Source organism: Clarias gariepinus, chromosome 10 (assembly GCF_024256425.1).
Source record: "Clarias gariepinus isolate MV-2021 ecotype Netherlands chromosome 10, CGAR_prim_01v2, whole genome shotgun sequence".
Taxonomy (NCBI): domain Eukaryota; kingdom Metazoa; phylum Chordata; class Actinopteri; order Siluriformes; family Clariidae; genus Clarias; species Clarias gariepinus.
The window spans coordinates 18,205,486-18,232,401 of record NC_071109.1 but is presented as its reverse complement, the minus strand read 5'-3'; the positions used below and the strand labels follow the sequence as shown (position 1 = coordinate 18,232,401).

General features: G+C 37.5%; 1 protein-coding gene across 12 annotated transcripts in view; it reads right to left on the bottom strand.

Annotated features, from left to right (window-relative positions):
• Positions 1-26,916, bottom strand: part of dlg3 (discs, large homolog 3 (Drosophila)) — an 83,836-nt gene that overhangs the window by 36,578 nt on the left and 20,342 nt on the right. For all 12 annotated transcript variants that reach the window (XM_053505233.1, XM_053505238.1, XM_053505234.1 and 9 more), the window contains 2 exons: positions 1,384-1,437; positions 156-206 (listed from right to left, as the gene is read on the bottom strand). In XM_053505233.1, the coding sequence (XP_053361208.1) occupies positions 156-206; positions 1,384-1,437 (105 nt within the window). The remainder of the gene's footprint in view (positions 1-155; positions 207-1,383; positions 1,438-26,916) is intronic.

Sequence of the window (26,916 nt, the reverse complement as noted above, 5' to 3'; positions counted from 1 at the left end):
AGCCATTTCACAGTTGCACCGCCCATTCAGTTCAAGGCCTCACTATTTATTGCCATCTAGTGGTCAGATGTGCATAGATGACTTGAAGAACATGAGACGTAAAAAAAGTAAAATACAGTATAATAATGTATAGATGGTAACAGAATGGGACTTACTCTTTCCAAAATGATTTCTTCATATTTGTACATGCCATCACTTCCATTTACCTGTTAAAAACAAACAATTTTTGAACAGTTCTTATATAATTTGTACATTATATTATTACTTTATATAAAAAACATTAGACATAATGTTGAGTCATTTACAATTATAAATAACCATAAGTACACAAACAGAAGATTAGAAAAAATATTGATTATGACTGAAGACTATTATTACATGCTAAGACATAATCATGTCATGGTTTACAGTTTTGTATAACTGACTATAAAATTCTGATAGAATCGCTCAGTCACTTCAAACCATCTACCTGCAGTTTTAAATTTAAATAATATATTACAAAATACTGTACAAACCAAATCATCATCACAATCTCATTTATTTCTTGCACACCTTGATTCATTGAACACTACATTTACAAAGAACTTTGATGCAACGGTTATAAATAATTACAGACCTTAATTGTGAATCAACCAGCTTCCTATCCTTAGAAAATATATTATACGTGTATTTGTATTAAAATATCTACTTTTTTAGTTGGGATTGTGGTCCAAACAGATCTCAAATATGGATTTTGTTATAAGACCTCTTTTACTACTACTGTACATGACTTCAGCAGAGAATCCATGAATCATAAGGTACTGTATGCTTACATAGCATAGCTGACTATAACGGTCAACTGATTTAAAAGTTCTTAATAAAAAAGGGAAAAAAATGGAATATATCTAATATATATCTACACCCTAATTATAAAATCCTTACATTAGCTCCTACTATGTTAAGGCATTAACTTCAAACTACTAATGTTTCAGTATAAATCACTAATGTTAGTATTTAGGAGCAACACATCTGTCAGCAGCACTCTCATGTCAACAGGAACAATGAACTTGGTGAAGATTAGGTTTTAGGCTGATCTTGGTTCAATCCAAATTTTAGAGAAACTCGGAAGTGCCTCAATCTTAGAAATGTTTTAATCAAGACTGGAAACCTATTAGATCAATCTTTTGGTTTTAGGGCAACATTTTAGCTCACAGATGCATTATTGTACCTGTACTTTAATTCTTTTTATTTTTCTTCATTCTTTTATTACTAATCCACTTTATACCATTAGAATATAATGGTAATTCAATTTCCTATTTTATTTAACTAGATCACTTGTGCCATAATTGCACATGGCAGGAAGAGACTATTGGTTGTGTACTCAGAGAAACAGCAGAAACTTACATAAGGACCTGCATCCAGTGAGTCTGCATTGACAATGATGGGGGGAGGGTTTGCCTGCAAAATAGAGAGATACACATTACCTCAGTGTGTGAGGCTGGCTTCTCACATATTCTCGTTTTCTCTCTCTCTTTCTCTCTCTCTATCACACACACACACACACACACACACTCACTCATACATGCACTGTCAGAAGCAAGGAGAAAATAAATCCATGCCATGGAAACAGACAGTGTGCCTCCATGAAACATGGTACATTATCAGCAAGGTGTGAGGCCACAGGGAGAAGCGTGGAATCAGGACTGGAAGGTGTTAGGATTAAATGGACCTGTAGTTCTCAATCAACAAACTACGCTTACGGCAAAAGGAATACGCTACTATGCTACTTGAATTGCCTTCCGGACAACACGTTAGTCAAATTATCCGTCATCTTTCATAAAATGCTCCTCATACATGTTATGTGCAACATGGAGATGGGTGCAATAATATGCATTAAGTATGTGACGGATAAACATTGCTGACTACATCAATAAGTTATCCAGTGAGAGTAAATTGGTCGCATTCTGAGAGCTTTCACGGAATTACTAATATAAACCAGGTCTTGTTTTCATCACTGGTACAATTAGAGCGACCAGCTTCAATACTTCATGTTTTCTTATTTTCTTGTAAATTAAAGGAGGACTACTAACAAAAACCCCATTGTAGTCATTTCCTCCCTAAAAAGAACCTTTGATAAAATATAAAGCAAAATTCCAAGAAGGACTAAAAAGTTATGAAGATGACTCCACGCCAACCAGTTATCGCTGCTTGGTGTTTCAACATAAGTGTACATTAATCTTCTGCTTATCCTTTCTGGAATTTATATCCCCTGGCAGCATGCTACCATAAGCTGCAAGTTTAAACAGCTAAATTTCAAACTTGGCAAAAAAGAGTGCAACAGCAATATGTGAGATTACAGCAGTACACAATACTTATACACTATGGACTTTCATCCTTCACCTTCTCTTCCTTTGAAATTGCAGTTTCAGTTTTACAGCATCACAATAACTTCGTCATGTCATGCACAAAGGCCACATTAAACACAAAAGCCCTTTCTTAAACTTTTGTTCTGTCACAGGTTTTAGTTTCCTCCTCCATCTGCTGTTTCCTGACAGATTCGTCAGGGCAGGTACTCACATTCCACATGGACTATTTATACCCAAGATCACAGGCTAAATCTACAACTACAGCACAGCCTGGTTGATAAACTGTAAAATTAGTTTCCAAACGAAATTAAATAAACAGCCATTATTTACTATACTGCACAAACTACAGTGTTTAATATACATGTGCCTGTGTGGGTTTCGTTACCTTAATTTTTATTTATGTACAGTATTTAAATTATTAATTACTTTTAATATTTCTCAGTCACTCACTCAGTCTATACCGCTTAATCCTGTATTCAGGGTCACGGGAGGACTGGAGCCTATCCCAGGAGACTTAGGGCACGAGGCAGGGTACACCCTGGACAGGGTGCCAATCCATCACAGGGCACATACATACACACAATACGGGCAATTTAGGAACGCCAATTAGCTTAACCTGCGTCTTTGGAGGAAACCGGAATACACCAAGCACGGGGAAAACATGCAAACTCCATGCACACAGAGGTGGAAATCGAACCCCGACCCCGGAGGTGCAAGGCGACAGTGCTAACCACTACAACCACCAACTTTTAACATTTCTGAATAATAAAGATAAACAAATAATTTCTTTGCAAACAAGGATCAGATTTAGGCCAGAGCAACCTATTTTAGTAAACAGATATAGCCCTTTATAATTTAATTTTCTAAAACACTAAAAGAGATATGACATATTTCCAAAATTCATAAGAGAACCAGGTATAGCATTGAAACTAGCACTTTGTCTATGAATAACTGTTAAATCATTGTACAATTAAATTCCTTGTCTTATATTACTGTTTAAGAAAAAATTTAAATTTTAGGCCTTTCTAATAATTGAACAAATCAGTAGGTTTTGAGAGGTTTAAGAATTAGAGCCACAAAATTGTGGTAAATAATGTTAAAAGGATTTCTATTACACTGTAAAATAATGTTCATCTGAGCATCTTTGGACATGCGTAAAAAAAAACTCCTGGTATAAATGATAGCAACCTGAAATATTTTACCTGGCTTACTCCAAGAATACCCTTTCAAAAGAGGGAACATTGCATTGCATTGGGAACAAAATGTGCAGTAAGTGGTCCAGCCTGCTCATTAGGTATGAAGTTAGCCAACAAACCACACATCATTTCATGCCGGTATGATCCAACAAACTAGTCTGAGATTTAGTCTACAATTGTCCTTCTTTATCACACCACATGAGTGATATCAGCGTGGGCTGTACAGTACAGTACGTGTTTGTAAAGGTGAATGAGAAGTTCAGAGCACTACAGCATCACCACAGCAATATGTAACCCAGAGAGGCCATGACCTTCAGTGAGGCTTACATGGTCAGAACGTCACCCAGCACGTCACCATAACATACACCTATTAAAAGACAATGAGTAAAACGTTGGAAGGTGTCCAGATGTGGCAGAATGGTAGAGAAGGACCATGGGTGGAATTAACAAAATCTGGATAAGATTATCATAAATCCCTTAATTTCCTTTTAATTCAAAAACTAATGATAAGAGGCTGTTCTCTAGCCAGCTGTCACGGTTCACATCTCTCCAGCTGCAGTACAGGAATCAGGGCCCCACACGGACACACACACACACACACACACACACACACACACACACAAATGATGGTTGGGTATTTGATTTATTGCAGCTGCTGCTTATTTATAAAATGAATTAATACTAGCTCCTAACCCTGACAGCCTTTCCCAGTTGGACTTGGTTACAGACCCGCAGGATTACAACGTGAGCTCTCAATGAACCTTTGTGAGTGGTGGGACGTGCCATAGCCAAACTGTTAAATAATCAATGTGTTCCCATGGCAACAGCTACCCAGGCTACGGGGGATAGGATCCTCCTCCCAGTCTGTCTCTCTCTCAGTGCACAGTGCTGCTAATAGTAGAATTGGTGTAGGTTTACTATGGGTTTAGCAGAACTGTTTAAAGGACAGGCCAGCTGTATCACATTCACCACATTTTGCCAAAAGATGCAGCACATGATGAGCCAGGTGAGGGCAACCATCCATTAGACAGCATCTGCAAGTGACGACATTTTCTGCCAGGCAGCTTTCAGGTGTAGCAACACTCCATGTGTAAAAGCACTCTTGACATTTTTTTAGGTTTAAAAATACTGATCTAAAAAAAGATTTGGGCTTCAAGGTTCATGATAACAGACAACATGTTTTGTAATACAAAACTACAAGAATTCTGTTTGTTATATCGATCAAGGGTATTAAGCACATTTTACGTTACCGATGCAAGTGTCAAGTGGACCAGGCCAAAATAAATCTATTGAGTACAACAATAACACAAGCACTACTCCAAAATGTTCTAATTTATAAATGCATTAAAGCTGGTAGCCTGATCTTCATGAGATTTATCAGTTTGCAGTGTAAGAAATCATTTTTATTATGTTATCATGATATCATGTCCCTATGCTTATATCTTATGCATCTTTTCAGTAGAAGGTGAATGCTTGTCCATCGTATGTCCCAATTAAGTCAATTTCAGCTTCATCTTTTTACACTACAAAATCTGGGAGAGTTCTGGAAAGAACTGTAAATTGAAAATGTGGTTTCTTGGCAATGAATAGCAACCTGTTCATCAGATTTCAGGGTGGAATACAGTCGGTCTGTAAAGCAGGGACTGAATCCAGCATCACAAAGGGCCTGGAAGATTTCCTGATTTCAGGCAGTCATTGATTACAAAGGACTTACACCCGGTGGCTTAGTGGTTAGGACCTAGCCTTGCACCTACAGGGTCCAGGATCGATTCCCGTCTCTGTGTGCATGGAGTTTGCATGTTCTCTCTGTGCTTGGTGGGTTTTGTCCGGGTACTTCGGTTTCATCCCACAGTCCAAAAACATGCAGGTTAGGTTAACTGGCGACTGAAAAAATTGCCCGTAGTGTGTTTGCATTTGTGTGTACCCTTGGATTGATTGGCAACCTGTCCAGTGCCCTGTGTCTCTTGGGATAGGCGCCGTGATCCTGTATTCAGGATAAAGCGGTTTACATGATGAGTGAGTGAGAGTGAAACCAAATATGAAAATATTTAATAAATAAAAATATTAAGTATTAGTATCAGTAAATAAATAAATGTTTGATTGCTTGTTTAATTAATTTCTTTTTGTCCCCTAAAAGGGAGGAGGGATACACTTTTTAAAGATGCTATAATTACTTGCTCGTTGGATGTAAATATCTCTGAATAAAACTTTAAAGTCTAAGTTAAATACTTGCATATCATTAGGACATTTTGTTAGTATTCAGGATTATAGAACTGAATTTATTGGAATTTATAGTTTGTCACTAGTGGAATAAGACAGACTAAATATTTTTTTCTCTCAAAATTTTCATATTCAATTATAATAAGCTCAAATGTTTAAATTTAGAACATAAATGAATTCATTAATTTGGTGGGCCAGACTAAAATTTCTATTGGGCTGCTTCCTGGCCATAGTTTATATGTTTGATACCCCAGGTAACGATATTAATATATGACTACCACGTATATTCAGCTGAATATTCAGAAAAAATATTGATAGTTTGTATGCTTTATCCCAGGTCAGCAAAAAAAAAAAAAAAAAAAAAAAACTAGATAAAGGTTGTGTGAGGATTGCTCATGCTCAGTCAGATGGATGGATGGATGGATGGATGGATGGATGGAGAAAGAATGAGAGAAAGAGAGAGAGAGAGTCTTCAGTGAGATTTCATATGAGCTGCACTGCAATCCAATCAATAGAGACCCAATTGCAATGCACCCAACATCCCATTCATGCTGAGGCATGGTTGCTGAAATGAAGAGAAAGAGAGAGAGAGAGAGAGAGAGAGGGATGAGTGGTTAGGAGGGTGGGATAGATAGTTAATAAAATGTTTTTTCTTCCGAGGAATGCAGGAATGTAGAATTCACAGGTTTTAAATACCATAACTGTGCTATCCCTGATTTTTTACAAACAACCCCAAAAATTCCAGAAAAGAAGACTTACATCAAGAACCACAATTTATATACACTTAAATGTAACCAATAACCAGTTAAAATGCACATTTTTGTGGTGACTAGGATGATGTCATCAGTGGCATTTTCACTTCATTATGTAATGTTGCTAAATCGCACCTTCTGAACAGCCTTTGATGAGCTTCTGAGAGGTCGTTGGTTCGACCTTGAGCTCAACAGTAAAGAAATCATGAAATATTGACAATAAGCATTTCAGGCACATGAATACACAATGTCTGGTTTTCGACTGAGATCTTATATTCATAGCCAGACTGTCTAAAAATGATGTGCATTTGAAGAAGGTGATGTTCTTTTGTAGAAACAGTGAGTTTCAGATCTTATACCATGTTTGTCACAAGCAGCCTGGCTGAGGTTGTTATGAGGCACGTTGACACTGCCTGAGTTAATAATCTACCCCACCATGTCTGATCACACTGCTTCCATGCTATTTTAACCACTGCAGCGGCAGCAGCAGCACTGTAATCATCTCCATCTTTACAATGAGGATACGTCCTCTATTTATACCGAAATAAAACATCATGCTGCTTTCATTGTCTGTGCCATCACACAAAGCAGAACCTGAACCAGATGTTCAATGACATACAGTGATGAATTTCTGATCGATTCTTTCATTCGATTGTTTCTTTAATTCGCAAAGTATACATACAAGTGCATCGCTCTCATACACACTAAAAATGGAAGAGGTAATAAAAATTGGACAAAATATGAACATGTATAGTAGTTTGGCTGTAAGGATAAGGATTTGAGATCATTGCGTGTTGCTTCTCGTTTGGCTGGTATCCTTGGTTGCTAGGATAAGAGCACTGTTTGCTGTTCTGTGCTGGTTCTGTTGATAAATGGATATAAACAAGAATAGATCTCAAAATTTTTCTACTGGTGGCGGAAACATATTAGGACAAGCAAAAACATTGACAATGATTTATACTGCTTAATCCAAATACAAAGCTGTACTGGGATTAGAATAAAGTGGGTAATGAAATAAATAAAAAAAAGACTGTCTACTGGGTAAATGTTATCAATATTTTGTCATTCTTAGGTTATGTTACGAAAGTGTGCAGTACCTTAGCTATCCAGTCTGTTATAGCAAATAGTACAGTATAAGCTTCTCTTGTGTACTATGGGTTTCAGAATCATTATTCTGTGGTCCTGACTAATAGTGTTCCTGAATTAAGGCAAATGTTTGCTGACGATCAATCACACACCGAACTCAAAGGCTCAAACTTTCAAAGGCCTTCCTGAGAAATACTTGTGACCCCCTGAAGGCAGTGACAGAAAGACTTTTGGCAGGCGAGCACACAGAAGCAGCTTGCAGGTCATCAAAACACGGAGGGCTTCTATGGAATCCGCTATTAAAACAAACAAGCACAGATGATAGGGGCATGTCTTGCTCTTAGCATGGAAGAAAGGCCCAATCCGCTCTTCTATCCTTCCTGACATGCCCAAGGGAATAGCTCTCCATCCTTCCACTCCAACACACCCACACAGCTCCATTCACTCAGTGTGCTTGTGTTGAGTTTGGCTGACAAATTCGTGTAGGTGTGGAAAGTGATGAAGATTTACAGTAAGTAGGACAATGACAACAAAAAAGTGCAGAAAACAAGAGCTGTGCCACTATTTTTTTCTATGTATTCATTATTTATTAATACATACGCAATCTTCCATGTGTTGGCATATTTAGTGCCAATAGGTCATAAAAAGCTTTTGTTGTTAATGTCTGTGTCAGATCAGACATTGCCAAAATAGTCCGCCCCCCACAGAGGGACCAGATTTGCGGTCTCTTTTGCCCACTTTTGGATGGAACAAGTGATCCTCGGAGCACAAGCCTACTGCACGGATATCCACTGAGATCAGAGCGTGCATTGCAGAGACACAGACAAGTATCACACCCACCAATCTGAGATCACACAGATTGACAATTTTCACACTATCACCGTCAGAGTGGAAGAGCTGTGATAATTTAATGTACCAGGAACAAAGAAAATTATTTAATTCATAGTGAGTGGTATTTCTTTTTGGAACCCAGCTGGCCATGTAAAAAGTGGCTTACATAACACCATGCAGAACTCTAGGTACCATTTTGATTTGGGCTTAAATATTTTATTAGACATATAAAAGGAACACAAATGAACCTATTTCCATGTTTATTCTTAACTCACTGTCCACTTTAATAGAAACACCTGGGTACTTCCTTATTTATGCCGTTATCCAATCAGCCAATCATGTGGCAGCAGCATGAAAATAGAACCATGCAGATTTAGAGTTGACAGCTTTAGATCATTTTCCACTGAATCTCAGAAGGTGGAAAAAGTGTGATCTGTGTCACTTTAATCATGGCACAGTTTTTTTGGTGCTAGAGCTGGTTTGAATGAATCAGAAATTGTCTGATTGAAAAATGGGGCAGAAAAAAACAAATACACCGAGGGAGCAACAGTTCTGTGAGTGGACATGTCTTGGTGATAAAGTTTCTGCGAGTCAACTCAGAACAGCCGACAGCCGCAGATTCCTGTTCTTATCTGCCAGGAGTAGAACCATCTTTTGCTATTGTAGCCCATTCACCTCAAAACCTTCGAGATGCTTTTCTGCTCATTGTGGTTGGACAGAGTGCTTATCTGAGTTCCCACAGACTCCCTTACAGCTCAGCCCAGTCGGATCTTTTTTCCTCTGATCTCTAATCAACAAGTGGTTTCAGCCTTCAGATCCTCAGCTTTTTGGGTCATTATGTATAAAAGCAAGAGATTGCTGTGTGTTCAAATCCTAGCAATCCTCAGCAATTTCTGAAATACTCAAGTCAGTCCACCTGGAGTCAGAACACCCATGTCACACATACAATCACAGAGATCACACTCTTTCCCCGATCTGATGCTTGATGCGCCACATGACTGGATTTTTACAAAACCGCATAAATAAGAATTTCGCCCTCTCTGACAAAAAAATTGCAAACGCAAGCAACTTTTAGAAGAACATTTTGCTGCTCTCCTTGTAGAGGGAATGTGGAAAATCATAGTTGTGATGAAATAATAATAAAATCTAAAGTGTACTGACAAACAGTGTGGCGTGTTAGTATGCATTTTGTTACATGGACCCAAGTATTCTTTCTTATTGTTGCTTACTAAGCATTAAGGAAGGTTTATGAGAATAAAAACTATAGTGTACCTATCAGTGTGACTGTCACAGTTACTGAGTACAAATGAAAGTGCGAAATCTCGCACATGCTCTTATGTAATCTCACATTTCACTGCTATGTACAGTATGCTCACATCTACAATGTAAAGGTTATGATAGAGGGCCAAAATGCAGAGTGGAAAACAAAGGGATCACATCTGTTCACTTCCAATATCTATATTTTGTTACCAGATATATATAGATTAACAGCAACGCAATCTATGCTGAGCTCCAGTCTGTCAAAAATGAAGTGTTGGCAAACTAGCTATAATACAGGCCAATAAACATACACATTGGATTAGAAACCCCCCAAAAAATTGGAGAAACTAACCACAGTTCAACACTCTTGTCTGGTTATCAAGATCGACATCAGGACACAATCTTAACGATGCAAAGCTTGCACAGTAGTTTCAGGTTTAACATGAACTATAGATTTATATTAATGTGACTAGTCAATGCTATTGTTGCTATAGGAACAGCTTACAGTATATACAGGAATGCCACTGGACAGTTTACACTCCACATAATCTTAGACTAATCAAGACTAAAAATCCTGGACTAAAAAATTTTGTCATTCATGTGGTGACATTTTTTGTTACGAAATTTTTTTTACTATTTCACAACATTAAATCTTAACTAGAAATCACTGCGCCACTACATACACTAAAATAGCATGAATATTGTGTTGAGTTTGTGTAAGTGAACCACAAACTGGTACCATTCCAATCATTCTTTAGACTCTTTCAGGTCTGTAAATTGTAATTAAATTCCTACATCTTTCTCAAAATTATCCAGGATTATCAAGATAGTAACTAACACTGATGTGTAAAATTTTAGTGTTTATACAATGACCTGGCACAATGTATTCATAAAAATCATAAATCCATTCTACTTGCATTTCTTAGTCTGTGTACATTTATGCATATCAATCAGCCATAACATACAATGCAAAACCTTATGACCAGTATTGTGTAGGTTTCACCTTGTGCCACCAGGGTGGCTCAGGGGCATGACTGCACAAGACCTCTGGGGGGTGGTGACTACCACTGACCTGGCCTCCAAATTCCCCAGATCCCACTCCGATTGAGCATCTGGAAAATGTGGAGGCTGGGTAATTGGTCTTGTGCTACTTGCCTGCCAGGCCTCAAGCTGTGGTGCACTGAGAGCTCTGGTGCATTTCTTTTGGAGCCAGCATTGACTTTTTTCAGTGATTTGTGCTGCGTTGGCTTTTCTGTGGGATGGGCTAGGGTGGGCTGGCTTTTGGTCCCCATGGGCATAGGTGAGGCTTGGGTGCCCATGATCCTGTCAACAGTTTACTGGTAACCAGTATAATTGCTAATCAATGTGTTCATGTTATGTGGTTTTAGTGTTATGGCTGATCTGTGCACTGTATATATATTCTGTATGGGAATCACAAGGGACCACAGGACACAATATTATCACAACATGTAAGTGCCGATTCAATTTCTACTGAAATTCTGCTAGTATTATGACTTTTTTTTTTTGAATTATGACATTTGTTACAATTCTAAACAAATTTAGCAAATGATTGGCTCCTACCCCATAGGATGCGGTGCTGCCTGCCAATGTGTGAATGGTTTAGACCATACTGTATAGTGCACCATATTACCATGTTAATTCCATCCATCCATTTAGTTCAAACTCTGTAGTCCAACTAGAGACCATGGAGGCCAATGGTGACAAATGGAGGCCATTGGTGACCATTCTATTCAATTCTATTTTTACAACCGTGGTAGGACCACCACTCAACAGCCATACACACATTCACAAACCACAGGCAATTTTTGAAATGCCAATTAGCCTAACCTGCATGTCTTTGGACAGTCGGAAGAAACTGGGGTACCCGGAGGAAGCATACCAAGCACGGGGAGAACACGCAAACTCCATGCACACAAAACCGACGTAAGAATCAAACCCAGGACCTGGATGTACAAGGCGACAGGGCTAACCACTAAGCCACCAGGCCACCAAAATTTTAAATACAAACATACATAATTAAAAGGATCGTGGGCACCCAGGACTCATCTATGCCTGTTGGGTGCTAAGGCCAGCCCATCCAGCCCAATCCCGCTAAAAAGCCAATGTAAAAATAATTAAAAAAAAAAGACAATGTTGGCCAAGCTAGAAAGGTATCAGAACACCCAGAACATTAAAACATGCCGCATTTGGGGTTTAGCAGGCGAAGAGTTCACTGATGTTGATTCTGTCTTAAAATTCCCAAGGTCTCAATCAGACTGAGCATCCATGGAATGCAATTTACTTACAATACCCAAAGGATCCGCTGCTAACTTCCTGATGCTAGACACCAACGCCCATCCCCCCAGGAATCCCTTGGAGTGATGCCCCAAGGGGCCAGAGCTACAACCGGCAGCACAAGAAACTTACACGATGTTAGGCATAATGTTTTTACATTTTAAAGTTATGGATGATTGGTTTATATACATCTTCAGCAGACGCCTTTATTCACATCTCCAGTAAGATATTGATTAATTAGTATATGACAAGAGTTGTTACATGCGTTACATGTGTGTTACAAGCGATGTGTGATATACAAAGTTCTGTCCAATTTACACCCAATACCCGAGACACAGCACTGACTATCTTATTACAGGATTGTCAGGTTGACTCGAAACATCTCAGAAACATAATTTGTGTTCTCCGAATCAATCATCCTGTGTGTTTGTTTTTCAATTTCAACAAAAAACCTTATGCAAGGTAGCTTTAATTACTCATCCTGACAAAGACAGCTATGACTAGTCCTGATTTAGACTCCATTTAGGGTATTACGTCTTGGTTTTTAATTTAATAAATCACCCAAGGTAATTACATAAATGACTCTTGCACAATCCATATTCCCTAAGGACAGTTTGAGTGGGAATATTTTAAATTGTGTTTGGAGCTGAGAAGTAATCACCTAGAAGTGGGAGTAGAAGTAGAACAAATATTATAAACAGATTACAACTAGGTATGAGCATCAGTAAATATTCTAAAGCACCTCAAAATGAATGAGGCTTGATGTAGTAGATTTTATCTCCTATAGAGGATTAAAAAAATTATTAGAGCTTTTAACTCGAGGCTGTTCCCAGCAAGTCAGCAAAACAGTAACAGATACATATATGAGCAAAATATGAGTAGCCCTTTGGTTGCATCATTCCTTTGGCTCAGAGCATCACCCATCCCACTGACAGCATCCTCAATGACATTTGAATTGAACTGATTACATAATTAGAATTTTAATGGAAAATATTAATCCACAAAGGATCTGTGTTGGATTTTATAATCTGGTTTCAACAATTTGTTCATAGTGTGATGTGTTACACAAGAATCATGTTACACTGATGCAGAAGACCAAACCAAGACTTATTACTTAAACTGCTCTTGAAATGTGGTAAAATGTGCTGGTCATTGATAATAATAATAATTGTCTGGGTGCATAAATAGTCAACATACCATACGCTATAAGCTTCTTTACGTGCTTGTATACGCATCCAGAATGAAGTCTTGCAGTCTCTTCCTATTAGGCAGAGCGAGGCTAATATGGAGCTCAATTCAGACTGCACCATGGCAACAACAGCAGTGTCTGGCAAAGCTCTCCTCCTACCCAGCACCAAAGTGGATGCAGAATTAATGTGGGACTGTGTTTGTGTTTGTGATGATATGTGATGTGGGTTTGCATGATTAGGATGCGTGATGTACTTCTCATAACATCGAGGACAAATAATTACACAATTGTAAAGAAAAAAAGATAAAATAGGCAACAACAAACATTGTGTCCTTCATGCTGTAACAAGACCTTAATGATTTCTATGTTTTGTTTTTTTCTGCTTCCCTGCAATGCCACAAAGTCACGAAGTCATGATGACTAATTTCACATAAAGTATTTTTTTCCTCCAAATGCAGGATGAAACACACAGAAAGATCTTTCTGTGTGTTTTTGACACCATCAACACTGGTATATAATGTGCCCTTAAAATATTATAGGCACTTAATCCTGGCACAGATTGTACAAGTGTATGGGACCGTATTTAAATGAGGAACACTGTTCTTACAATAGGTATTGCCTAGGTTGGTTTTTTTGAAGATGGTGGAGAAAATAAAAAATTGTGTGAAGGTCTGGTATCTGTGTGAAGGCCATACTGTAGCAAATGATTTACACTATTTTCATAAAGCCACTCAGTCATGCTTTGTGTCCTGTGGATGGGGTATTGTCATCCTGGAAAAAAGCACTCCCATCAATGATGAAATGTTTCATCATTGGATAAAAGTGACCAGTCAGAATAAATTGTGTTCTTCCTTTTATGGCCATAAGTGGACTCAAGTCATGCCAAGATAATGCCCCTGTAGTGTAACAAAGCCACCAGGCCTTTAATTTATGACCCATGTGTACATATTACTATGGATATTGCCCTTTAAACTTCTTTAAATTTAAACAATTTCCAGCCAGTTGCACAACACAGTTTTAAAACTCATATATTGCAACAATATTTATAGTGTCGTCTGCCATTGCGAGGATAACGTTCGGTTGTAAAATTGAGTCCTGTTCATCATGCAACACTGGAAAACACTGATAATGCACAATGATAATCTAGCATGCAATCTTTACAGTTTATATACACCATCCTCTCTTGAGATGCACTGTTTAAATCTTATCTTTCTGAAGTTATGTGGTGAATAAACATGTCAAGCACGGGTGCAATGTGTCTAGATTTAAACTATACATTATATAATATGTTAAAATTCCACTGAAGCAAAAACACATTTACAAATATCTATCAAACATTTTGTAGTGTTGCAACCCAGGACTGAAGTAAACTTACTTTACTTTGTCATGAATATACAGGGTGTCTGAAAAGTGACAGCAAAACTATACATAAAAATGACAGCAAAACTATATACACTTGATTTGTAATTATTATTTGACAATGTTTGCTCAACATATTCATCCTTATGCTTTATGTATGCTGTGTGTCCAGAATCTGCTCAACATATTGGACGTATTTGCTAAATGATATATTTTCCTATTGACTCCCAATGTTCTGCTAAACAGCCCATAATACTGCAATTAAAGAAACCTATTTGCAAATATATTTAGAAATAAAAATTAATGCATTGTGATAGCATAAACATTTTCCTTTGTTAAGCCATGAGCTTTCATCAGAATTGCAAAATTGGAATAAAATAGCATATACAGTAATCTTATGACAATAATGTTGCATTAATTAATGTTGCATATAGATAAATTATATGTTCATGAACACATACAGACACAAAGTCCTGGCAAATGTTTAAGGGCAAACTGCTTTATAGTTATATATATATATATATATATATATATATATATATATATATATTTTAAAGGTGTTACCAGATGTTGATGCAGTGGTTGATCAATGGTTAAGGCTTTGGGTTACTGATCAGATGGGCAGGGGCTCAAGCCCCTAAATGCCCTCAATCCTCTCTGCTGGGTTTATGAGTGCTGTATCATGACTGACCCTGCTCTCTGATTACAGCTTCCTACAGTAAGAAGATCGGGTACGTGAAGGAAAGAATTTCATTGTGCTGTTATGTAAAATGTGACAAATAAAACCTTAAACCTTAAACACATATCCTCAAGGAAAAATAATATTTCTTGCAATCTTATTTTAAGTACATATCTAAATAAAATAATTAGATTAAGCAATGCCCAGCGATGGATTGGCACCCTGTCCAGGGTGTACCCCGCCTCGTGCCTTAAGCCTCCTGGGATAGGCTTCAGGTCTCCGTGACCCTGAATACAGGATAAAGCGGTATAGAAGATGATGATGAGATAGATTAAGTAAATGAACAATACAGAAGAGAAAACAAAATAGACTACATCTAAAACAAATGGCTGGGGTGCTGTTTGTATACTATGTGAGTGACTGCACTTGTATATGAGTAAAATCTATCTTCTGTGAATGAGTGACATTGAAATATGAAGTTTGCCAGCCCCACAGCCTGTGCTGGTTTGGAGTAGCACAGGCAAAAATCCTGTATAAAAAGTCTAAAATTATGGCCAGTTCAGCAAAGCATAAGCACTGTTAACAACCCCCACAGACGCCCACAAAACAAAGAGGAGTTAAGCAAAGAAGAGGAAAGCTTTAAGTACACTCTGTAGTGTTATTGATTGCAGTGGATGCAGCTTCCACAATCAAGTGTGGGAGCTATGATACAGTTCTGGGGTGATAAACAGATATTTTATATAAGGCCTTTACTGTGTAGGGTATAAGCAGTATCAAAAAAACAAACCAAAAAAAAATGATGAAACCCCAGCACATTGTTGGTCTGAATGTGGTGCAATGTTTTACTGTGATGACTTGTGGTTGAGGATGCCATAGCATAAAACTGAACCAGAAAATGGGATTTTAGTCGCATACAGTACATGCACAGCTGTTTCCCCCCCATCATCATATGCAAAGCATTAAGAACTGAAACATAACAAGCGTGGATGCACTTCCAGGCCAGTCCACCAGATGTCTCAGTTACCAGAGGTATAACCTGTTGCCATGGTTACTAATTATTCTCATGTGGAGGGCAGTACTGTATTGCAGTAAACGCTATCAACCTCATTGTTTGTTAAGAAGTCTTGCCAGTTACCTAATGAGTCTGAACCTCCATTCTCTTGTTTGTGCCTACTTTTGTTTGGACTGCCTGTAATCTATGTGTGAAAATTGCTATACAGATTTTCATTTGTTTTTATTTATCAGGATCCACTGGCTTAGATTTAGTAAATCTGTAAATCTGTAAACTAATAAACCCTTAACCCTTGCAAACAAATATCACCTCCATATGAGCATGTGATCTGCTCAGTAACACTGATTGACAAGGTCACAGTGGATCAGAGCCTATCTCACGGTGTGAGGTGAGGACACACCCTGGATATGATGCTAATCCGTGCACATTCACACCTAGGAAAAGCAATGTAGCTTAGCAAACCTACATATCAACATGTTTTGGGAGGAACCCAGAAAAAACCTGTAGCCTTATGAAAATAGGTCTTAAACTTGACCAGGCAGTTCTTGCAATATTTACAAAAACGCTACGTAAACTATAAAATAAACTATTATCCTCCTGCAGCCTATCCCATGGGACGTAGGGTACGAGGCGGGGTACACCCTGCACATGCACACACTCACATGCTCATTTACACACTATGGTCAATTTGGTAAGGCCAGTTAGCGTAACTGGAATGTGAAAAGAAACTGGAGTTCCCAGAGGAAACCCACCAATCACAAGGAGAACATGTAAACTCCATGCACACAGATCTCAAGGCGGAAATCGAACCAAGACCATGAGGGTACTGTACAAATCCCTTTAATAAACATTAGGTTAATCTACATGCAGATTTAAATTTTATCTAGTGAGCTGTTTGATGTTACTAAAACAAAAATAAGTTTGTGTCACTTAACACAGAGCAAAACTTTTTGTCCGCATTTTTTTAGCATTTTACAATAAACAAGTTTATGGCACCACTGTGGAACAAAATCTCTCTAATGCTCATGATCATGGCTTTCCCTGCCATTTAAAGGAAAGGTTTATTTTACCTAGTTGGAAAGATTCATGGTTCCTGCTCCTCAGGAACACACATTTTGGCCCATCTTAAAGTGGATAAAAGCACTTTCCTTTAACTTTGCGAATAGATATTGTAGTGTAAACTGTAGTGTCATCAGTGCCATAGTGCATCTTCTGTGATTTACTGTGCTCCTCCCCTTTTCCAGGCTTATGAGGTCTGTACGTCAAGAAATGTTTTCAGAGTTAACTAGTTGTCTATATATTGTGTGTATACTTTATATATGGAGCACTCATAATCATGTATGATATTTCATCAAAGCAATTTACAGCTATGTAGGTTTTACTGACAAATAGCTGGAAATAAGCTGCATAATTAAGATACTTTAGAATGATAATTAGTTTTTCTTCAGACTCGCGCTGTATCATGCAGCTATACAGTAAGTATCATCTTAGAGAAAATATACTATATTATTTTGTGTACTATTTCTATAGTTTTTCTACAGAATGTGAGAATAATGTAGTATTGGTAAATAGTATATATATATATATTTTTTTTTTTTTGTGAAACACTTGCACATTAATATATAGTGCAATTAGACAGTCCTGCTGCCATTCCACCAGAGAAGTCTAAGCATGCAGTGGTTGCCTTGACAACGCTCAGTCAATCACAACTCTGCCCTCTGCATTGCTCAATTAATTAATAATCTTATCCTAGAGTCTCTTGGAAATTTGCACAATGGGATCGCAGGAAATCCTGTTTATATTTTTTTTTTAAACAGGAATGTAGAATGGCTTTTGGTGTCTTACTGTTAAGAGCTAATTAAATAAGGTACATCTCAGCATGTGTTTTAAAATAAGATTTTATAAATCAACTATAAGCCTGGAAACTATAAATAGTTGCTGTACAGACAAATTTTTAATTTGAATTAACAAGATCAGTAAATATCCCAAAAGATTTATCAGATTTAAGAGCATTTTAGTATCTGATTGATCTTATATGTACAGTATGTCTTAATGCAGACAGTAGTTCAAGTTCAAGTAGGCTTTATTGTCACTTCAACCATATACAGTTAGTACACAGTGAAACGAAACAACGTTCCTTCAGGACCAAGGTGCTACATGCAACATAAACTTACAACATAAATTAACAGAGAAACTAAACTAGCTAACTAAGTGGCTTAGTTAGCTGGCTAGCAGAGACAAGACAGAGAGAACTAACATAAATTACAACATAAATTAACAAAAACTAACTAACTAAGGAAGGCTATCTACAGGTTTTCAGCTTAATGTAGAATAGGTAGTAAGAAAAACACTGCCTGTAAAGCGAGAAAAAAAAATCAAGCACAGTCCAAAAACACTACTACACAACTAAACAACTTCCTCAAGTACACAACGCTGTTACATGCAAATAATAGATGGATGGATGGATGGATGGATGGATGGATGGATGGATGGAAAGAGTACTTTATTAATTTCAAATTCAAACTGTAATACCAATGGTCTTTTGAAGCTTTAACAATTTTTATGATTATGTGGCTCCATGTTTAATTTCATGTGTGTACCCTGATATGCCACTGCAAGAATAGTAAAACAAAACAACAAAACTGCATACAATTAACTTATATCACAGTCTCAAACCACAAACTTCTGCAATGCTTCGAAACTTTATTGTAAGTAATGTGTTCACACTTCAATGACATTTCAATTCAGTGAGATGTTGTGTAATGTTAGTACTCAAAGTGTCAAATTTTTTTGCATTTATTTGCACAGTAGTTGAAGCCTGCATTGTGTAGCCCAAGTGGAGGAGTCATCAGAAGCTACTGCAATTTAAAAAGGCTGACCGGCCTAAAATGTGCCATATTATAAAAATGTGAACTATGAAACCGGAAAACTATGAAACATACACTGCCTGGCCAAAAAAAAAAAAAAATTGCATATATAATCAAATATACCTTTGGACACCCTTTAGGTTTGAATACGGCCATGGCATTGTTTCGTTAAGCTTATGCAATGTCACATCCGTCCAGAGACCAAGCCAGAGTTAATTTTTCTCCAAGATCTTATATTGATGATGGGAAAGTCAGACAGCTATGTATAGCCTTCTCCGGATAATCTCAAATACCCTCAATGTTCTAGACTCTGTGGTGGCCAATCCAAGTCTGAAAATGATGTCTCATGCCTCCTAAACCACTTTTTCACAATTTGAGTCCTAGGAATCCTGTCAGTGTCATCTTGAAATATGCCTGTTTCATCAGGGAAGAAAAAAAATTAATTGATGAAAAACCTAGTTATTCAGTATATTCAGGTAGCCAGCTGACCATTTTTTGTGCATAAAACATGGCTGAACCTAAACCTGACCAACAGAAGCAACCCCAGATCATAACTCTGCCCCTACACGGTTGTACGGTACAATACAAGCACAAGTTATTGGTATTTTATGTTATAGACCAACACAAAGTGGCACAAAATTATAAAGTGGAAGGAAAATGATAAATGGTTTATATTTTTTTCATTAGTATTCAGCCTCCTTTACTCTTTAACCTCTAACTAAAATCCAGTGGAACCAATAAAATAGAAATAGAGTAAATAGAGTCCACCTGTGTGTAATTGTCCTGCTGGAAGGTGAACCTCCACCCTAGTCTTAAGTCTTTTGCTGACTCTAACAGGTTTTCTTTTAAGACTGCCATGTATTTGGCTCCATTCATCTTCTCATCAACTCTACCCAGCTTCACGAACCACCATGTTACACAAACCAAAAACTTAAAATCTCATCTGACCAGATCACCTTCTTTCACATATTTGCTTTCTCTACCACACGTGGAACCATGTGGCTTTCTTATCGCTTTCTTTTAACAATGGCTTTCTTCCTGCCACTCTTCTTCTAACAGTTGTCCGTTGGACAGATTCTCCCACCAGAGCTGTGAATCTCTGCAGCATCTCCAGATTTACACGGAGCCTCTTGACTGCTTCTCTGATTAATGCTCTTCTTCTTCCTATCAGTTTAGGTGGACGGATATGTAGATTTGCAGTTGTGCCACATTCTTTCCATTTTCAGTTAATGGATTGAACAGAGCTTTGTGAGATGTTTACTTTATCGCTGACCTGTCTGGTGTGTTCCTTGGGCTTGATGATGCTGTTTGTTTAATAATGTTCTCTAACAAACCTCTGAGGGCTTCACAGAACTGCTGTATTAATATTGAGATCAAATTACACACAGGTGGACTCTATTTACTAATTATGCAGCTTCTAAAGGCTGAATTGCTTTCACTGGATTTTCGTTAGGGGTACCAGAGTAAAGGGGGCTGAATACAAATTCACGCCACACTGACATTTGTTTTGTAAAAAATAAACCATTTATTATTTTCCATTCACTTTGTGTTGGTCTATCACATAAAATCCCAGTAGAGTGGCGCAGTGGTAAAGTGCTTGCCCTATCATCCGGAGATCGCTGGTTCGATCCCCGGGTGATGCTGTTACCTCTTACAGCCGGAGATCTAGAGAGGACTGATTGGCCAAGCTCTCTTAGAGGGGAGAGATGAGAGGTACTCGTTCTCCCACATTAATCACGGCTCTACAGCCAATCGGGGCATCTGTGAGCTCGCGCCACAGAAGGAGCGGCTAGCGCTTTCCTTCGAGTGTGTTACTCCGCCCCTATGCGTGAGCAAGCAGTTCGTAAAGATGCAGTCGGCTCCGTTTTCCTCTCACAGCTGAAGGCACAGAGAGAGCTGATTGGCCGAGCTCTCTCATGGGGGAGGGATGAGAGGTACTTTTGCAAGGCACTGTACACAAAATATGCCAAGTGACCCTTTGAAAAATAGTGCTGACACATAGTGCTTTTTCCACCTATATTCCATTAAATCCCTTTTACACTAAGTTTCTATCTTCTTTGCCAACTAATCAGCGAACTGAATTTAAATAAGAATTACACGTTCGTCAGGAATAAGTGGCAGGAATAATCAGAACACTAAATATCTATGCGTAGAAAAAAAAATTAAAGAGCATATTTTAACCTTTCTTCAATTATTTATCTATTTCTCACCAGTTTTACACATCTGTAAATATTGGAAACACAATGCCTTTATTTTGTTGCTTTTTGAGATCAAATGGTCAATATAAGATGATTGATGATGACAATTTTTTTTATGATTATTTACATCAAAATGTGTTAAACAGTAAATTTTTTAAGCATGGTACATTTTGTTTGAACACATTTTTTTTCGAGTTATTGTAAATTTGGCAGATGTTTCTGGTTATTCAGGTGTTCTCCCAAAAATTTATTATGTAAAGCAGGGATCTTTACCCTGGGTTAGACGCTCGCCCTTTAGGACTGGAAGAACCCTGATTTAACGTTTAAACAAATAATAGCTCTAAATGTCTACCATTGGTTTAAGACATGGGTTTCACCTGTGAATACTGCATTTGTTGCTAAAAAGGACAAACTATCATGAAGACAAGAGGGCTGTCTATAGGAGATGCCATTTCGAAGCTAAGAAAGGAAAGAAAATCAATCAGAGCTACTGCACATTAACTGCATATCATTAACCAATATAACAATTTGGAATGTCCTGAAAGAAACCATTGGTGTAATAGCAATCAGATATTAAAGAAGCGGGCCAAGTAAAACAGCAACTGATAAAAGAGAAAATAAAATAAAATAGATGAGTGAAGGTTATGTTTGAAGAAAACTTCATGAACAGAAATATAAAGGTCCTACCGTAATATGCAAACCACTGTTCAGCAGTGAGAATCAGAAGGCCAGACTGGAATTTGCAAAGAAATAAGCAGATGATCAACAAAAGTCATGGAACCAAGAATAACCTTTAACAAAATGATGGAAATGCCAAAGTCTAAAGAAAGGTATGCTCTGCTTAAGCATGGTTGAGGTACCATGGCTTTAGCTTGCACTGCTACTTCTGAGACAGGCTCACTAATCCTTATTGACAGTGTAACTCATAATGGTAGCAAATAAATGAATTCAAAAGTCTACTGAAACATTCTGTCTTTCAATTTAAAAGACATGTATTCAGTCCAACTGGAAGAAGCTTCATGAAGCACAAGACCATGACCCCAAAAAAGGCTCCATCAGAAAAAAGAAAGCTTTTAGATTGGCCGAGTCAGGCATCCACATTAAGTGCCACCAAACGTGCAATGTTCCACAATGTTCAACACATCAGGATGTGAATATCACGGAATGAAAGCTTAAATAAAAATCAGTCAAATGATTGGACACAAGTTTGGATTTATTTTCTACATTCTAGAACAATACTGGATTTTTGTCAAAACTATGAAATAACACATATGGCATTAGGTAAGTAAATAATAACAACAACGGTCAACTATTATTTTAAGACTCAGCTGTTCTAGAATAGTTCTTGCAGTATTGTCAAGTATTGTCAAGTGCATTTGTAACATCCATCAAGCACCATGATGAAACTGCCTCTTATGAAGAGACTTCTCACGCCAAGACTACAACTTACATCTGCTGCTAAGGAGAAGTTAATTTTGAGTTACCAGCCTCACAAATCACAAATTTACAGCACCTCAGATTAGAGCCGTTATGAAAACTTTACAAAGCATAATTAGCAGACAAATCTTAATATAATCGGTTCAGAGAGTATTATTGAATATTTTGGATGCCTTTAGCATTGGAAACATAAGCATCCATCATGGAATTAAAAGATATGTCTAAACCTTTGACTGCTAGTATGTACTGTATATACTGTATATATAAGATGTGTAAATGAGTGTACATTTGTGTGTGTGTCTGTATGTGAGTATATAACAGAAATTATTTACAAATTCATATATAATCATATATGCTATATAGCAATTGTGCCTTTGTAGCCATTGAAAGTTATTTGTAGAAACAAAAGCCACTACATAAAACATAAATCTGGAAAAAAAGCAAGTCTGTAAAACAGCACTAAAAATTCTGATGATCTCCCTCATGTTACCATGGCAACATCGGCTTGGTGCCTGAGCAGGAATGAGGAAAAGCAACATCTCTGTAAGAAAGAGAAAAGTCACAATGATACTGATGGCTCAGTTATGCATGGGCGAAGAGGTTGCATTTATATGCATCCACAAATAGTGCTTAATATGTAAACCACAAGGTACAGGAACACCAAGGGAGAGGAGATTCAGCAAATCAACAGGACAAGGTCCTACTAGAATGTATAAACATGGCAGTTGTATGAACAATTCCTGCAGCGCATGGTGTCCAATGCAATGGGTAAGGCTCTGTGTTACGGCTCATAAGATTAGAAGTCCAAGCCCCAAAACCACTAAGCTGTAAAGGCTCGGTCACTGAGCATTCAGGGGTACCATATCATGGCTGACCCTGCGCTCTGATCCCAATTTCCTAACAAGATGGGATACGGGATGAAAATAATTATGCATTGTAAAGAATATGTGACGTGAAAAGTTTTCTTCTTCTGTTTAAAAACAGTGGTGCTTGCACATAACATTTTATTCAATTTACATTATGCTTTTTAAAACAAATCAATATATATCCAGTATAAAGCTTTACCTGTGTAATTATTTCAATTACTTCACAAGTTAGTTATGTATTTTACAGTTTCCTCACTCATGATTTGTCTTCATCTGTCATTTGTGAAAAATCTGTGTCCTTTAGAAATCGAAATCAGAGATGTTTCCCATGCTTTTTTAGCATCTTGTTCTGGTAACTATTCTTTTCTTACTTTTTATGAAATGACAAAATCAGCTCCCCTTTCTTGAGAAACACATTTTTAAAAATAATTTTAATAGGATTTTAGAATCCATGTAATAACTTCTGCAATGCAGGCACTTCAAGTCTGAGAGCATATTTTAATCATGGGCTTAAATGAAGTATCCTTAGATTGTTTGATTCCTCACATGATTTGACTGATTATCTTGTCTGATTGCTCACATGCCCATGCTCTCACTGATTATTTTTAATATATTCTCCACCACAAATCATATACACAGCAAGGTGCACACTGCCTGTTTATTACAGAAACACTGTGATGAACAGTAAAATCTTGTATTTATCATTGATATTTTTACGACTTTTACCAAAGCTTATGATTGGTATTTAAGGTGTCACACATTTAGGACATTTTTGCGGTAATCTCACAAATAGCATGCAGTACATACACATGGCAATGATGGGATTTTTTTGGGATTTCTTAGGATTTTTCTGTGGCATTTTTTAAATAACCATGTTGGTCAAAATGTTAACCGAGATAATAAAAATAATATCCTCGAAGTGTAGTATTAGGAAGAAATACATGGCTAGAATCACATTTCCTGTTTAGTTTTTAACTGCAGCTCAACCCAGCCTGACTGAAAAGGAAATTTAATTACTGTTGAATAAATATCAAATATTAAACAATTTGGGTGTTTGTTTAACACTGTTGTGCAGTCAGTTTTCATTTTTACTGATGTAGTATACCAAAGCAGTCACAGCTAATGGTATTTTATGAATATATCCTTGTTTAGATTATTTTAGGGCGATTAAGTAAATATATCCTTACGTAAGGATACATCTGAATAAATGCATACAGAAATCGATAAACATAATATATTATCATATTAACCAAAGGAACAATATTTTAACTCTAGGCCAGCCAAAATAAAGACAAATCTAAGCTTATGTATTATAAAGATAAGATAAGATAAACCTTTATTAGTCCCACAAGTGGGAAATTTGTTGTATACCTATAAAATGTAAGTTTCTATAATAGGGAAAATATGGTTTTAGCGGCACGGTGTCTTAGTGGTTAGCACCGTGGCCTTGCGCCTCTAGGATCGGAGTTCGATTCCCGCCTCAGGTCTATGGGGTTTGCATGTCGAACCAGAGTACCCGGGGGTAACCCACCAAGCATGGGGAGCATGCTTGGTGGGTTACCCCCGGGTACTCTGGTTCGTCCAACAGTCCAAAGACATGCAGATTAGGCAGACTGCCTTTCCCTATTTGCCCGTAGTCGCGCTGTGATGATTAGCACCCCGTCCAGGGTGTACCCCGCGTTGTGCCCAAAGTCTCCCATGATAGACTCTATTGAAAGGCCTTGTTACAGTTACAGTACTCTTAGTACTTCAGTTTTCCTTTTGGGGCTATATGTAGATCCCTATAATAACAGAAATTAAATCTAAAAACAAATAATTCTTAATCATAGAAAGAACGTATTAAAGAAAACCTTTCTTTGAGTAGATATGAACCAAGAGAAATGTTTTGTTTACTGCATGAACTTATGTTTCTCAACTTCAAGCAACAAGTAAAAGCTTTTTTCAAGAATATAAACATGGAATGTAGCACTTACACATTTGTCTTTCTTTATTTGATAGTTATGTCATGAAGACACACACTGTTGCAACACAATGTGCCAATAATTGTCTTGAACTACGTTTTCACCATGTTTACACACCTACATTTTTATAGTGGGTTATTCGTGTAGCACAATTGAAATATCCACACGGGCTATTCTACCTGACACTTCTTTGCTAACATTTTAAGAATTTTATGCCTCGTTGCAGAGACAAACATCAAATACAAAACTACTCTTGCAACAATAACAAAAAACTACCAAATATGTCTTTACAACCCGCTGCAACAATGGTTGATGGTTCAACATGGTTCCTACAGTGTACCTGACATTACATGTGCAAACATGTGCATACAGTGTGCAAACATCCGGTGAGCTGTAGTTCTGGTGACAGAAACCCCTTGTCAATGAGTGAGGTCAATAGGAATAGCTCTGACAGATTCAATCTGACAGAAAGACTGATAATAAAGAAGATAACCATACAGTAAGTTAACCATCTTTACGATTGTGCCGATCAGATCAGCATACTCGACATATCAAACCTCCAGGTGGATGGGGTACAACAGCAGAAGACCACATCAGGTTCCACTTCTCTCTGCCAAGAGGCTGCAGTGGGCAAACGCTCACCAAAGCTGGACAGCTGGTCTGATCAATCTCAATTTCTGCTAATGTATACAGATAGTAGGGTTAGAATTTGGCACCGATAGCATGAATCCATGGACACAAAATGCCATGTTGTCAACAGTCCAGGCTGGTGGAGATGGTGTAAGGGTGTGGGGAATGTTTTCTTTTTACACGTTGGGCCTTTTAATACCAAGTAATTATGGCTTGAATGACAGGCTTTCGAGTATTATTATTATTATTTTTAATGGCTACTTCCAGCATCACAATGCACCATGTCACAAAGCGGTTTCATGAGCATGACAATGAGTTTAATGATGCAGTACGGATTATGACCATATTTAGTTTACAAAATTCACAGCATCTGAAGGCCAGCAAATGCGAGGAACATCTGCCGATGTCAGTATTTTTTATTTATTTAATTTGTATGTGAGTTTTTAAGAGATTAGCAGTTATTAATATACATGGTGGAGCTTTGTCCCATCTAATCGTATGAACGAGCCTCTACTGCAAGAGAGATTCTACTGCTTCTGGTTAGTTAAATAAACGTGCAGGGTGAGAGAAAGGCTCCCACCCCTGTGTCAGTGTAGTATGGTAGCATGGTATAACAGTGAAGCCCTGAGACAGGTTTAGGTAAATCGTACAGCATTTAAAATTATATAAGAAACAAAACGAAAATGTGAATATTATGCAATGCAAGCACAGCATTCACCCTAATTTAAGCTTG